Here is a 15,386-nt window from a genome sequence, read left to right as displayed (position 1 = left end):
TTTCCACAACTACTGTAAATCTTATGGAGTTACTGTCAGTCACCAAAATGTTCTTCCTCTGACGCGTCTACCACTTCTTAAAAAGGTTCCTTGGATACACTTTAAGAATTCCATCTCCTCTAAGCCTTTCTCAGTTTGTCTATCCCCATAATCCCTAATATTGCAGCCCTTGTGTTTTTGTAGCTCTTGTGTACATATCTGCCCCTTTTTCATCTTGACTGTTTGAGGGTCTCAAGTGCAGTCCCACCAATGTGATTTTCCCTTTTTTTGTTTTTTTTAATTTCTATCTATATGGATTCAGTTGAAAGGCCTTCTAAGATATAATCCCTCCTTATTGCAAGAATTGATTTCTTGATGAAATTACAACACCACAAGATGAGATTTGCTGAGGCAATGCCTAACTCTTTTCAATGGACTTCTTGGTTTAGTTTTTAAAAAAGCATATATGATGTGATGTCTGTTTGCAACCTAAAAGAAATCCTTGTTTAATTTTATAGAGTAATTCTTTTGCACAGCGTCAAGTTAATTTTCTAAAGTCAAGATTTATCAAATTTCTCGTGTAAACTCTTTGGTTTGACATAACTGCACAAAGGTATGTCTTGGCTTTTTTGATATCCTTTGTCCATATCAGAACAGAAATGTCAAGCATTGTGTATTCCAGGATTCCCATTCCAATCAAGTGGGATCCTTGTGGCCTCAGGATAAGGGTTCAGTCCATGAGCCTATTATGCAGCAATCCCATTCTTCCTTACTGTTTTGTGGAATTGCGCACATAAGATCACCCCACTATATCTACGGAGGCAGTCCCCTGGCCTCTGGTTGACTCCCATCTTCCGGCTCTCAGCCTCAGCACAGACACTATATATGAGGTTCTTCAGATGTGGCTTGGAGTAGTGGCAGTCTCTCCGCCTGGAATGGCCTCAGCATGGTCACCTCGTCCTGAGGCGATACCAGAGCAATCTTCCAGCTTCATGATCCTCAAGGTGAAGCCCAGCTCAGGCTGGAGCCAGGGCCCAGTGCAGACTGGAGGCTAGGTTTCAGCTTGGTATGGATCGGAAGACTGCTGTTCTCGACTTTTATTTTCGCAATGTGAGACATTTTATTTCTCTATTTTCTAAGATCTTATAACGAAGGAAGCAGTGTGTCGATATCTTTGTACGTAAAATGGTGCTATAAATCGTGATGTATAAACTTTTCACTGCACTCGTTGAGCACATGTGGAAATAAATCTAATTCGATTCAATGTGATTCACTATATCTTGGGGGAGGCATGAACATTGGAGGAATTCTAGTCTTGAATCAGAACCTTTTGACAGGCAACTTCAAAAGGTGTTGATAACATTGCATATTGTTATGTAATGGTGGATAAGTCAAATATGTATTTCATATAGTGAATAATGATGCTACTTTGCTTAGAAAACATAATTGACAATTGGATTGACATATATTGTGAAACTGTGTTTGCATTAGACCACTTTATCCAGTGAAATAAATTCAAGAGTACTGAGATTATGATTTCAATGTGTCAATTTCCCCTCTATGATTGATAGTGCAGTCATTGTGTCAACTTTTCGAAGTGACGGAATAGTTGATGGTAAGAAATAGACAATAGGTGCAGGAGTAGGCCATTCTGCCCTTCGAGCCTGCACCACCATTCAATATGATCATAGCTGGTCATCCTTAATCAGTATCCTGTTCCTGCCTTATCTCCATAACCCTTGATTCCACTATCCTTGAGAGCTCTATCCAACTCTTTCTTAAATGAATCCAGAGACTGGGCCTCCACTGCCCTCTGGGGCAGAGCATTCTACACAGCCGCCACTCTCTGGGTGAAGAAGTTTCTCCTCATCTCTGTCCTAAATGGTCTACCCCATATTTTTAAGCTGTGTCCTCTGGTTCGGCACTCACCCATAAGCAGAAACATGTTTCCAGCCTCCAGAGTGTCCAATCCTTTAATAATCTTATATGTCTCAATCATATCCCCTCTCAGTCTTCTGAACTCAAGGGTATACAAGCCCAGTCGCTCAAGTCTTTCAGTGTAAAGTAATCCTGCCATTCCAGAAATTGACCGCGTGAACCTATGCTGCACTCCCTCAATAGCCAGAATGTCTTTCCTCAAATTTGGAGACCAGAACTGCACACAGTACTCCAGGTGTGGTCTCACCAGGGCCCTGTACAGTTGCAGAAGAACCTCTTTTTGCTTCTATACTCAATCCCTCTTGTTATGAAGGCCAGCATGCTATTAGCCGCCTTCACTACCTGCTGTACCTGCATGTTTACCTTCATTGACTGGTGTACAAGAACACCCAGATCTCTTTGTACTGCCCCTTTACCTAAATTGATTCCATATAGGAACAGGAGTAGGTCGAATGGCCCCAAGAGCCTGCTCTACCATTCCATTGGAACTTAGCTCATCTGACATGCCTAATGTCCACTTTCCTGACTTTTCTCCATAACCCTTGATATCCCTGCTGATTAAGACTGAGATAGGTAGATTCTTAAATATTCATGGGGACTTTGCGCTGTCAGCTCTCCTGTGGCAAGAGGTTCCAAAGGCGCACAACCCTCTGAGAGAAGAAATTCTTCCATATCTTAGTCTTAAATCGATGCCTCTGAGATTCTGCCATCCACTGCTAGAGTCTCCCAAGAGGGGAAACATACTGTCAGTATTTACCCTGTCGAGCCCCCGAAGAGTCCTATTTGACTTAATGCAATCACCTTTCATTTTTCTAAACTCTAGTGAGTCAGAGCCTCAACCTGCTTAATCTTTGCTCATAAAACAATCCTTCCATACCCAAGATTATTCTAGTGAACTTTGTCATCGGACTGCAATGAAATGATATTTTTCTTTAAGTGGAACAAAAATGTACAGCATGCTGTTAATTGACTAAGACTGAGACTTCCTCCATTGTGAGAGAGGAAGACCCTACTTAGAGGTGTTTTGTAGTCCCAAATTTAAACAGTGGCCAAGCTGCAACTACAGGCAGAGCCAAAGTAAAGGACATACTGGAGGTCAGACTGAAGGCAACTTGGGGTATCAATGGAACTTAGCTGGCTCCAGTCAGAAATGAAGGGGTTGGGAGCTAGGTTTGAGAGGCTGTGTTGGGCGTTAAAGTATGAATGACCTGGGGAGGAGGGTGCCCCCGTAAAGGAGCGGAGGGTAAACGTTAATTGGCCCAGTGCCTTCACTGCATGTATGGTATGGCATACAGGTTGAGGAGAGGCAGATAGGTAGTAGGCAGGCCATTTGCAAGTTTTTACAAATGCCATCACCTATAAACCCACCAGCTAGAACTGTGAAATTCTCCCCATAATTACAATTTTAAAAAATGCTTTAATTGTCTCCAACAGGAACATTGCAAATACAGGAAATTGATGGTATCTAAAAATCTCAAGACTCCAGGAGCTCATGGGAATCTGAATTGAAGGCTTATCCTGCGTGTTTGATTATAATCACTTTTGTTTTTAACTATGTTGTGCTATCCAGGAGGGGCTGTCAACATCTTCTGTTTTATTACGACAGGATATTTTCCAAAGCAATTTCAAACCTTTTCTGGAAAGTTTTTAAGAATGTTTTAAAATCCAAGACTAGTATGCACATAATGTTTGAAATATACTTTTAGAAGATCCATATTTAGGCAATATTTTCAAAAGATTGGATGAAAAATTCTAGTTCTAGCTCACCTATTCATTTATAGAATAATTGTCAGCCTTTTGGGAATATTATGTGGCATTTGTTGAATTGTCTAGTTCTATATGGAAGACGACACCCAGGATAAATAGAGCTACCTTTTACAGTTCATGAACAAATACAATATAATTATTTCTTTAAATTTTGTTTACAGTATACAAAGAAAGGAATGTTAAGTGTTACAAGATGAGGTATATCTTGAGTAAAAGGTTTTCTGTATGAAATGCATTTGGATGATACGTGACTTCTTTTTATAAAGAGCTATATGGTTAAATAGAATCTTTAGGTTCCTTTTTAAATTCTTATTCTGTCATCACTTCATATTGTGAAATAGCGTAAGTACCTGTCACTACTCTAGAATTCAAAACACATTGCAATTTAAATAAAGTGCTCTTGAGATATTTATATCTTATACATGCAGTTTTCAAAGAGTGAAGTCTGATCATACATTTACTTTAGCAAGGGCATTTTGGAAATAACTATGATGAGAATTGAAACCAGTGGCTTTAGGTTTTGTGGTACCCATTTGAGCAAAGGTTTGATGTTGGACAGGAAGCCTAATGCCGTGGAGCAATCAATGAAAATGGTAAAGATAAGATGTCTTTGGCATACGTTTTAGAGGTGACCATATAGACGTGAGGAAAATGAAGCGGCCAAGGATTTCAGAGGTATTGTGCAATGTTCGGATGAAAAACCATTACAGTTAATGTGTTACTTGCTTTTGGACAGGTAGAAATAGTCATGCAAGGGAAAGCAGGTGGATAAGAATTGTGCAATCGAAATGATTCTAGAGAAGACAAGGTGTGAACAGTCTTCCAACACTGCACTGGATAAAATGATGAACAATCTCCATGCTCTCAGAAGGGAAAAAGATAAGAAAACAAAATCAAGAAGAGAGTTATCCAGTGAATTCAGAGACGAGATAGGCTGGAACTATTGTCCTTGAAGTGAAGGAGTTTGAGGGGTGACCTTATACAGGCTTATAAAATCATGAGACACACTGCTAAGGTGAATAGCAAAGGTCTTTTCTCCAAGGTAGGGGCTTTCAAAACTATAGGGTATAGGTTTAAGGTGAGGGGGCAAGATTTCAAAGGACCTGAGGGGCAACTTTTTCACACCGCGTGCATATATGTAGTGAACTGCCAGAGGGAGTGGTAAAGGCAGGAACAGTTACAACATTTGAAAAGACATTTGGGCAGGTGCATGAATAGGAAAGGTTTGGAAGGATATAGGCCAAATGCAGGCAACTGGGACTACTTTAAATTGGGGAAATCTGGTCAGCATAGATGAGTTGGACCAAAGGATCTGTTTCTGTGTTGTATGACCCTGATTACAAAACTCAGTATTCCAGATGCTGTCTCACCAGCATCTTGTACAGTTGCAGTAAGACGTCTCTACTCTTATTCTCTAAACCCCTTGGAAGGGCCGAAATTACATTAACCTTCCCGATTACCTGTGTGCTAGCTCTCTGTGTTTTGCGCACAAGTCCCCCACCAACTCATTTTGTGTTGCAGCTTTTATCAATTTAAATAATACTATTCTTTTGTTCTCCAGTACATTTTTCCATACATTATACTCTCATTTGGCAACTTTTTACACACTTTAACCTATATCTTGAACCTATCAATAACTGTTTGTATCCCTCTTGCAACTTGCCTTTCCACCTATTTTTGTCATATGCAAATTTGGCTACAGTATACTCACTTACTTCCTCCAGGTTATTAATAAATTATTGTAAACAGTTGCAGTGCTAGCACTGATCCTTGTATAACCCCACTGGTCACAGGTTGCCAACCTAATGAAGGGCCCCTTAAACCCAATCAATGTTTCCAGCCAATTCTCTATCCATGCCAATATACTCCCTTCAATACCAGCAGCTCTTGTGACTTGACTTGTTCAGAGGTATCTTGTCAAACACCTTCTGGAAGTTCACATATAACACTGGTTCTCCTCTATCTATTCTAGTTGAGACTTCCTCAAAACACTCAACAAATTATTCAGAAGCCGTGCTGACTCTGCTTAATTAGTTTATAATTTTCCAAATTTGCTATTACCTTCCTTAGTAATTGATTCCAGCATTCTTCCTCCATAGATATTAGATTAATCAGCCTATAGTTATCTGCTGGGTTTTTTTTGCCTACTTCCCTTTTTGAATAGCAGTGTCACATTGGCAGTTTTCCATTCCTCCAGTACTTTCCCAGAATATGAGAATATTTGGAACATTATAATCATTGCATCCACTATCACTGTGGATACTTATTTTGGGATCCTCTGATACATGCCATCAGGGCTGGGAGATCTTGCTACACTACTACAAAATGCTTTATTGTGTTTGGCTCTGGAGGTTTTGTCATGTGGGTATTTTGGAATCCTATTATGAATGCTTGGTTAATCTCTAGACCCCACCTGTAGTTTAGCAGGAGTTGTTGATACAGCTGTCAGAGGGAGTGAGAGTTTTGCTTTGGATAGTTTTCTGAACAGTTGATGATAAACTTTTTGGAGGAGGTTTTTAAATGACTGTTTTAAAAATTCATTATCATCTCAAAAACTTCCCAATGTTATTCCATGACTTGTGAGTTCTGTTCATGATGGGTTTTACTGGCTGAGGGGGCATAGGGCATGAGAAGGGAAGATGGGTGGGTGGAATATGAGAGGTGGCTTAAGATTTGAATGCCTTTCCAGAACCAGGTCTGTGTCCCAGCAAAAGGACATAGGTGCCCACCTCCATTTCCTTCATAATGCCAGCTCAAGCCACAGCCCTTCCCTGCTACCCCACCATGGAAATAGTGAGAGCAAGTAAGACTGGACAGGAGCTGAGGTTATCATGTTCGGAAATGACTCCGTGCAACTCCTGTCTCAAGATTGAAAATCTGCGCCTGCGTATGTAAACAGAAAAGAATTTCAGATTATTTGTCTTAAGTTTTATTTTGTTTTGCTTTAATGTATACATCCTCTGGTAATGTAGTAGTTCTTGTGTAAGGTGTGTATTTATGCTATCCATTCTATAACTTAATCACAAGTATAATTTGATTGTCATCTGATTTATTTAGTAGAATCTGTTGGTGTTTTGAGCAGCTTGGCCAAATATATTTATGGCAGTTGTGCAATGGTGCTCTGGTCAGTTATCAATGGAAATCAATTGATGAAGCAATTTAAATTATGTAACTTTTGTTTTGGGAAGATCTTCTTGCTTTGGTAATAACTTTCGCATGATTTGCTACTGTTCGTTAGACAAAATTTGAAAATTTGTTCTGGGTAATCCAAGATGGAGGATGGGAAAAATTTTGGCTGTAAGATCTTTTCTTTTGAGGTATTTTAGGCATTGGAGCAGATTTCCTTGAATTCTAGGGACAGTAATTACTGTTTTTATAAGCTATTGCATTTTGTTTTGGAACTTTTGGAGAAAAAGATCAAAACAGCAGTACTTTGAAAAGGAGCAAGTGAGACAAAGGCAGGAATCACATGGTCAGTGAATCTGCACAGTTACTGCCTTTGCTGTTTGAGTTCAAGTATCTCTGGACATCAGAGTGCATCTAAGAAAACTTAACAAACAATGAAATTCACAGCTGACCTTGGAGGAATCTGTGTGGGAGAGCTCACAGCACAGCTGATAAGTGCATACCTTTTAAGTGTAACATTGCAGTTCTTTTTTGTAAATCTACAATAGTGAGTAGAGTGGGTTCTTTTTGATTATATATTTGAGATCTATCTCTTGATTAAATTTTAAGAAATATAAAATATTGGTACTTAGTTAGTCTAGAGCAGTGTTTTTTTTAGAGCAGTAAGTCTGTACTCTCATCCAGGTCATTTATAAAAATGACAAACTGCAGTAGCCCCAAAACAGAACCTTGCAGTATACCACTAGTAACTGAACTCCAGAATGAACATTTTCCATCAACCACCACCCTCTGTTGTCTTATAGCTAACCAATTTCTGATCCAAACCGCTAAATCACTCTTAATCCCAGGCCTCTATTTTCTGCAATAACCTGTGGAGGACCATATCAGATGCTTTACTGAAATCCATATGCACCACATCAGCTGCTTTACCCTTCTCTACCTGTTTGGTCACCTTCTCAAAGAATAAGGTTTGTGAGGCATGACAAAACGGTGCTGACTATTCCTAATCAAATTATTCCTTTCCAGATGATTATAAATCCTATCTCTTATAATCCTTTCCAAAACTTTGCCCACAACAGAAGGGAAGCTTACTGGTCTATAATTGCCAAGGTTGTCTCTACTCCCCGCCTTGAACAAGGGAACAACATTTGTTATCCTCCAGTCTTCTGGCACTATTCCTGAAGATAAAAATCAAAGCCAAAGGCCTTGCAATCTCCTTCCTAGCTTCCCAGAGAATCCTAGGATAAATCCCATCTGGGCCAGGGGACTTATCTATTTTCACACTTTCCAGAATTGCTAATGATTTATGAACCTCAATCCCTGTCTAGCCTAATAACCTGTATCTCACTATTCTCCTTGACAATATTGTCTTTTTCCTGTGTCAATATTGATGAAAAATATTCATTTAGCACCTCTCCTATCTCTTTGGAGTCCAGGTACAACTTCGCACCACTGTCCTTGACTGGCCCTAATCTTATGCCCGAAACGTCGATTCTCCTCCTTGGATGCTGCCTGACCTGCTGCGCTTTTCCAGCAACACATTTTTCAGTTTTGGCCCTAATCTTACCCTAGTCATTCTTTTATTCCTGACATACCTATAGAAGGCTTTATCCTACCTGCCAAGGACTTCTCAGGTCCCCTCCTGGCTCTCTTTAGTCCTTCCTGGCTAACTTAGCGCCTAACTGAACCTTCATGTTTCATCTTTACATAAGTTTCCTCCTTCCTCTTGACAAGTGATTCAACTTCTTTCAACCACAGTTCCCTCGCATGACCACTTCCTCCCTGCCTGACAGGTACATACTTATCAAGGACATGCAGTAGCTGTTCCTTGAATAAGCTTCACATTTTGATTGTGTCCATCCCCTGCAGTTTCCTTCCCCATATAATGCATCCTAAATCTTGCCTAATTGCATCATCATTGCCTTTCCCCTGCTGTAACTCTTGCCTTGCAGTATATACCTATCCCTTTCCATCACGAAAAGAAATGTAACCGAATTGTGGTTACTATCACCAACATGCTCACCTACCTCCAAATCTAACATCTGACCTGCTTCATTAACCAGTACCAAATCCAATGTGGCCTCGCCTCTTGTTGGCCTATCCACATACTGTGCCACAAAACCCTCCTGCACACATTAGACAAAAACATTCCTGTCCCTGCTTTATCCATGTCTCCAAAATGGCCACAGCATCGAAGTCCTAGGTACGAACCCATGCTGCAAATTCACCTCCTTATTCCAGATGCTGTTAGTATTGAAGTAGATACACTTCAAACCACCTTCCTGCTTGCTCGTCGACTCTTGCGACCTTGAAATCTTATTCATGACCTCGCTACTCTCAACCTCCTATACACCGGAGCTACAATTCAGGTTCCCATTCCCCTGCTGAATTGGTTTAAACCCTCCCAAAGCACATTTGCAAGTTTCCCCCAAGGCTATTGGTACCCCTCTGGTTCAGGTGTAGACCATCCCATACGTAGATGTCCCACCTACCCCAACGTGAGCCCCAGCTATCCAGGTATCTGAATCCCTCCCTCCATGTGCCGTCCCTGTAACCATGTTACTATTAGATTAGATTACTTGCAGTGTGGGAACAGGCCCTTCGGCCCAACAAGTCCACACCGACCCGCCGAAGCGCAACCCACCCATACCCCTAACCTAACACTACGGGCAATTTAGCACAACCAATCCACCTGACCTGCACATCTTTGGACTGTGGGAGGAAACTGGAGCACCCGGAGGAAACCCACGCAAACACGGGGAGAATGTGCAAACTCCACACAGTCAGTCGCCTGAGGCGGGAATTGAACCTGGGTCTCTGGCACTGTGAGGCAGCAGTGCTAACCACTGTGCCACCGTGCTACCATGTGTTCGACTGCTCGCTCGCTCTCTCTCTCTCTCTCTCTCTCTCTCTCTTCCACACCTCGCTAGCACGTGGCAAGGGTAATAAACCAAAGAACAAATCTGTTTGTTTTATCTCTACCACCCTAGCTCCCTGTATTTCTGCCTAACATCCCCATGCCTTTTCCTACCTATGTGGACCACAATTTGAAACTAATGAACCCAAGGAATAAGTTATTTGCTTGAACACGTCCTGAAATTTCTCAAACATACTCATGAGTAAATATGATATTCAGTGTCAATGGAATGATCATGGAAATATGGATGATGCTGTTTGAGAGTGGTGGAAGCAGGTACTCATGCAACATTTAAGCATCTGGACTAAGTGCAGGTAACCATGATGTAGGGGTGCTGGTGTTTGACTGGGGTGCGCAAAGTTAAAAATCATATAACACCGGGGTATAGTCCAATTGGTTTATTTGTAAGTACAAATGCTGATGAAGTAGCAGCGCTCCAAAAGCTTATATTTCCAAATAAATCTGTTGGACTGTAATCTGGTGTTGTGATTTTTAACTAAGTGCAGGTAAGTCGTACTAGTGTAGCATGGTGTTTGTTGGTCAATTTGGACATAGCGAGCCATGTTTCTGTGCTGAATGACTATCTCCCTCACCCACAGAGTGGCACAGAGTAGTAGATTCCTATCAAATGTAAGATGGAGCAAACAACCCTGGACTCCCACTTTACATTGACTAAAGTGTAAACATACATTGTCATAAAATCAGGAAAATACTATCTAGGTTTAAATTATATCACTCCTGCCATGTGACTGTGAAGCTCTCATTTACTTCTGGTGGAAGCTTTCAACAGCAGATGAAAACTGAACTATGGATCAGCACCAAATACAAAATGACCATACATTAGGTGGTAGCTGGATCGCCATATACATTCAATTATGAAGCATCATGATGACTAAAATGCCCCTTTTTTTAAGTGAACCAGTAGACCTTTGGACTAAATTTCTTTTGGCATGCTGCATGGAATGGCACTGTGAACAAACGTACAATATTTCGTTTGGCAGTATAGCTCATAGAATTATTGTCATGTCCACTTTGAAAATACATACTGACTCACCAGAACAATCTTTTGAATTTATGATGTCATCATAATTAGCAAACAAATTAAATCCTCATTTCTTAAGTACTGTTTAATTTCTCTTTAATGCAAGAGAGACTCAACTGTATACATTACTAATACTGCAGTTGAGGGAAATGAACAGAAATAGTCCTTGAACTATATTTCCTTATAACCTGAAACAGCTGCATCTTTTTAGAATGGAATAATTAATTGTGAAGCACTTTGGGACACATGCAAAAGATGTGATCCATCCATTGTGCAAGTTCCTCTTGTCACTACTCTTCCGATTGGAACAAACACAAGATGAGGTCACCTCTTTGTGGAATACCCCCATTCAATCTGAGCATGTTTTTCCTCCATTTTCATTTCATTTTTCTGGCATTCACATGAATACTGAGAATTTAATATATCAATGAAGTATCTAATACTGCATTTGGAAGAGGTGAGTAGAATCTTTTTTTAAAAAAAATCATTCATTGGATATGGCATTCTTGGCTAAGCCAGTATTTCTTGCTCATCTCTAATTGTCCAATTGACTGTCAACGATATTGCTATGGGTCTGCATTCACATGTCAGCCAGACCAGGTAAAGACAGCAATTTCCTTCCTAAAGAGCATTAAAGAACCAGATAGGTTTTTTCCAACAGTCGGCAGTGGTTTTGTGGTCATCATTAGATTCCTAATTTCAGATTTTTAATGAATTCAAATTCCACCAATTCCATGGCAGGATTCATTCCTGTGTCCCAAGAACATTACCTGGGTTCCTGGAGTAATTTTCTCACCGTAATACCACTAGGCCATTGCCTCATTACCTTGAATTTCTAAACTAAAATTATTTGTGACTGATAAATACTTATTTCCATTTGAGCCACTTACAAAAAATGTGATGGGACTGCAATGCAACTCTCCTCTGACTTTCCCACCCATTTATTTATCTATGATTTTTGAATGATTTCTTATTAATATATGCAGCTAGTTAAAGAGTATTTTACTATGTATTTCAGATATCCGAAGAAGAAATTGAAAGAATTATGTCTGGACAAGAATTTGAGGAGGAAGCTAATAATTCATGGAGCAACAACGGAGATAGTGATCATAGCTCCCCTGGCAATGGCATTTCTGAGGGCAACCAACCATCACCTGTCTCCACTCCTTCCTCAAGGTGGGAACTTTTGAGTTAGATGTAGAAGCAAGATTATGACTTAATGCCTGGGATCTTTTAATTCTGTATTTTGATGATTAAATTATTAATCCTGTATTATGACTGAATTATTCTATTGAGTATCTGTGTAATATGCAATCATTAAACTGTTGGGTACTGTAATATTTATGACAGGTACAGTTATATTTCTGGGCAATGAGATCCCAGAACTTTAATGATGTATCCAACAATTATAAAGGCATTAAATGTCATGGGGAGGTGACTCGATTTCCTCTCATTTGAGCTGTCATTACCTGGCACTTATGTAGAGCGAATGTTACATCTTCAAAGTTGCACTGATAAGTGATGTTGTCCAGTTCTTGTTACTCGTGGGCACAGAGACTTGGTACCTGAAGAGTTGTAAACTGAATATTCTGCAACTATCAACTCACATATTTCCACTTATTCTTTGATATTGGGGGGTGCGGGATGAGGTGAAGGTTAATGATAAAAAAAGGTGTAAATGACTGAACCTAGGACTCCACCTTGACAAACTCTTGCAGTGAAGTCCTGGAGCTGAGATGGTTCGCCTCCAATAACCGTAACTATCTCCTTTTTCATGTTAGTTATAACTCCAGCTATTGGAGGGTTTACCCCTATATTCCAATTAGCTTCAAATTTACTACTTCCTTTAATGTTCCACTTAGTCAAAAGACTGTCGTAGGTAGTCATCTCTCCTCTATAATTCAGCTGTTTGCTCATCCTTGAACCATAATTGTGATGAGGTCATGAGCCAAATGGCCTTGATGCAACACAAAGTGAGTACTGGTGAGCACATTAATGTTGCAAATATGCCATCTGATATCACTGTTGAGTTCCATAACTTTTCTGATATTTGGATGTAGCCTAATCAGGCACTGATTTGCTAGATCAGATTGGGCATTTTGTTTGTAGACATGAAGTATCTCGACAATTTGTTTACAATGTCAGATGCTAGTGTTATATAACTATTGGAACAGGCTGGCCAGGAGTTTGGCCTATCTTGGAATACACGTCTCCAACACAGTTGCTGTTGTCTTATTGCTGAGCCACTTCTTGATATCAAGTAGAATGAGTTGAATTGGCAGAAGATTGGCTTTTGTGATGGGAGATCCTCTGGTGAAAGCAGAGACTAGTCATCCACTAGGCACATCTGGTTGAGGATCTTCATGAAGCCTCATTCTTACATCAGTTGCTTAATTGTCCACTGTAATTTATGTTTGGATATGGCAGAATGCAGTGCTTCAATCTGTTGGCTGTGCATTCTCTCTAAAATACTGCTTCTTAGTAGTGTGAATGTACATCTGCCTTGTCGCTTCACTAACTTGGCTCCTAATTTTGGAGTCCCTGCTGCTGCTCCTGAGATGTCCAAGTACACTAATTGATGAGACAGCTTTAATCTCCTGAATTGATGGTATTGATAGAGTACAGTGGAAAAGTACAGTTAATTGTTAGGACATTTCTGTGGACTGAAAATACATGTAGGCAAAACCTAATATGGATGGCATCAATGATGGATGGGTGGATCTTTTGTGGTGATCCTGTGATTACATGGTCACCATTACTGATACTAGTTTTATTTTGCTCCAGATTTATTTATTAGTAAAATTTAAATTTCCTAGTTGCTGCAGTTTAGTTTGTTATTTTTTCTAGATCAGTGAAATACAACTTTTGAATACTAATTTAACCCTGGTACTATTGACAGATTGAGTACTTCAAAAATGCAAGTCAATTCATGTCACTGACATTGTACATTACAAAAAGTGAGCCCATAACTAAACAGGCACTTTCAATTTGTTTATATGCTATATATAGCGAGATTTATTTCATTCCACCACTATTTTTCTCAATTCTTGTTTGGGAAGCTTTTCCAGTCTTTTGGGGTTGAATGAATCCATTTATTTAGTTATCTTTTTTCTTCGCCTCCATTTCCTTTTCTTTCCCCCATCTCCTCCTCCTGCTCCTCCTCCGTTATGTTGATATGAAGAATGGACACAAACTATGCATCTTTCCTTTCCAGCAGATCAATGGAACTGAATGGGTACACTGCACTCAGGGATCAGTTCATAGGGACACCAGTCACTGCGCACTATCAGTACCTGCCGCACCTTTTTAACTATGCTGCTCATTCAGGCCTGTTGCCACCACAACCTCGTAACCTAGACCCTCAGTCACATACTCTTGTAAGCCAGTTGGTTGGAGCTGAAGATCTTGAACCTCTTGGAACACCAATGCTGATTGAAGATGGGTGAGTATAAATTAATGTAACATTGAAATAGAAAGTAAGGCAATTGTCTCTTCTAGCACTTAAATATGATGTGGAGATGCCTGTGTTGGACTGGGCTGGACAAAGTCAGAAGTCACAGGACACCAGGTTATAGTCCAACTGGTTTATTTAAAATCGTAAGCTTTCGGGGCGCTGCTCCTTCAGGTTAAGATCGCTGTTGAAAGCAGCGCTCAGAAAGCTTGTGAATTTAAGTAACACTGAAGTAGTGTTTCTGTGTTAACATTTTTATGCTTATGGTGAAAAACAGCAAATGAAGAAACCTTTTTTTAAATTTGGTAACTTTACAAGTCAAACTCTATAAACATTACACTGGTAATGGATGTCAATAAAGTAATTAATCTTTGGAAGGATTTTGTTCCGTCTTCAAGCTGTTGCACGGAGGGCTAGTATGTACTTGAATTATTTTTATATAAAGAAAATAAAGCCTGTATTTCATTCTATTCTTTCAACACTTTTTCTTTGGAACAATCGATCTCTTATGTATCTATAAGTCAGTCCATATTTCCTGTTTCTCTGATTAATAAATGTCTCCCTCAAATTAGTAACTTTAATGTATAATGAAACTTTACAACAACACTGGAATCAATATATATTTGTCCATTGTATGACCTCATATTTAACAATTTGAGTTTGATACCATGTAGTCTTAGCAGCAACCTAATACATTCCACACCACGATTCATCTGCTGTCATAAGATCTGTTTCATGAGATTCATCGTGAGCAATGCAAAAGGCATTGCTAAATATTAAAAAAGGCACCTGTGAATGCATTTTTACCATCCTTCCAAATTACACTTCTCCTGTATGAATAAATTTAAGGTGATTTAAAGCCACTTGTTTTGCTTACTGACTTCTTTACAAATTTCTTCCAATGACCTTCACCAAAAAGTTTAAAACAGTCATTGGGAATGTATGTTAATAAGGTCCCAACCAAGCAAATTACATATTATTACAGGAACCACCAAGTTCATTAGCTATAAGTTTGAAAGTAAATAAGTTCACAGATCCTAGATTGTAGCTTTGGGTTTTAAAATGCTTCATTTTCAGGAGGTCCTGAGAGCCCCATGGGGTAATCTGGACCAATGGGATCCCATAATAGCTTAGTATGTTCTGAAAAATCCAAAACAGGGACGAAA

General features: G+C 39.7%; 1 protein-coding gene across 7 annotated transcripts in view; it reads left to right on the top strand.

Annotated features, from left to right (window-relative positions):
* Positions 1-15,386, top strand: part of LOC140469547 (nuclear receptor subfamily 6 group A member 1) — a 381,258-nt gene that overhangs the window by 324,837 nt on the left and 41,035 nt on the right. For 5 of the 7 annotated variants that reach the window (XM_072566158.1, XM_072566156.1, XM_072566161.1 and 2 more), the window contains 2 exons: positions 11,788-11,945; positions 13,984-14,211. In XM_072566158.1, the coding sequence (XP_072422259.1) occupies positions 11,788-11,945; positions 13,984-14,211 (386 nt within the window). The remainder of the gene's footprint in view (positions 1-11,787; positions 11,946-13,983; positions 14,212-15,386) is intronic. The other 2 variants (XM_072566159.1, XM_072566157.1) reach the window with 1 other exon arrangement.

The sequence above is a fragment of the Chiloscyllium punctatum genome, chromosome 49 (genome assembly GCF_047496795.1).
Source record: "Chiloscyllium punctatum isolate Juve2018m chromosome 49, sChiPun1.3, whole genome shotgun sequence".
Taxonomy (NCBI): Eukaryota; Metazoa; Chordata; class Chondrichthyes; order Orectolobiformes; family Hemiscylliidae; genus Chiloscyllium; species Chiloscyllium punctatum.
This window is presented reverse-complemented; position numbering and strand designations above follow the sequence as displayed.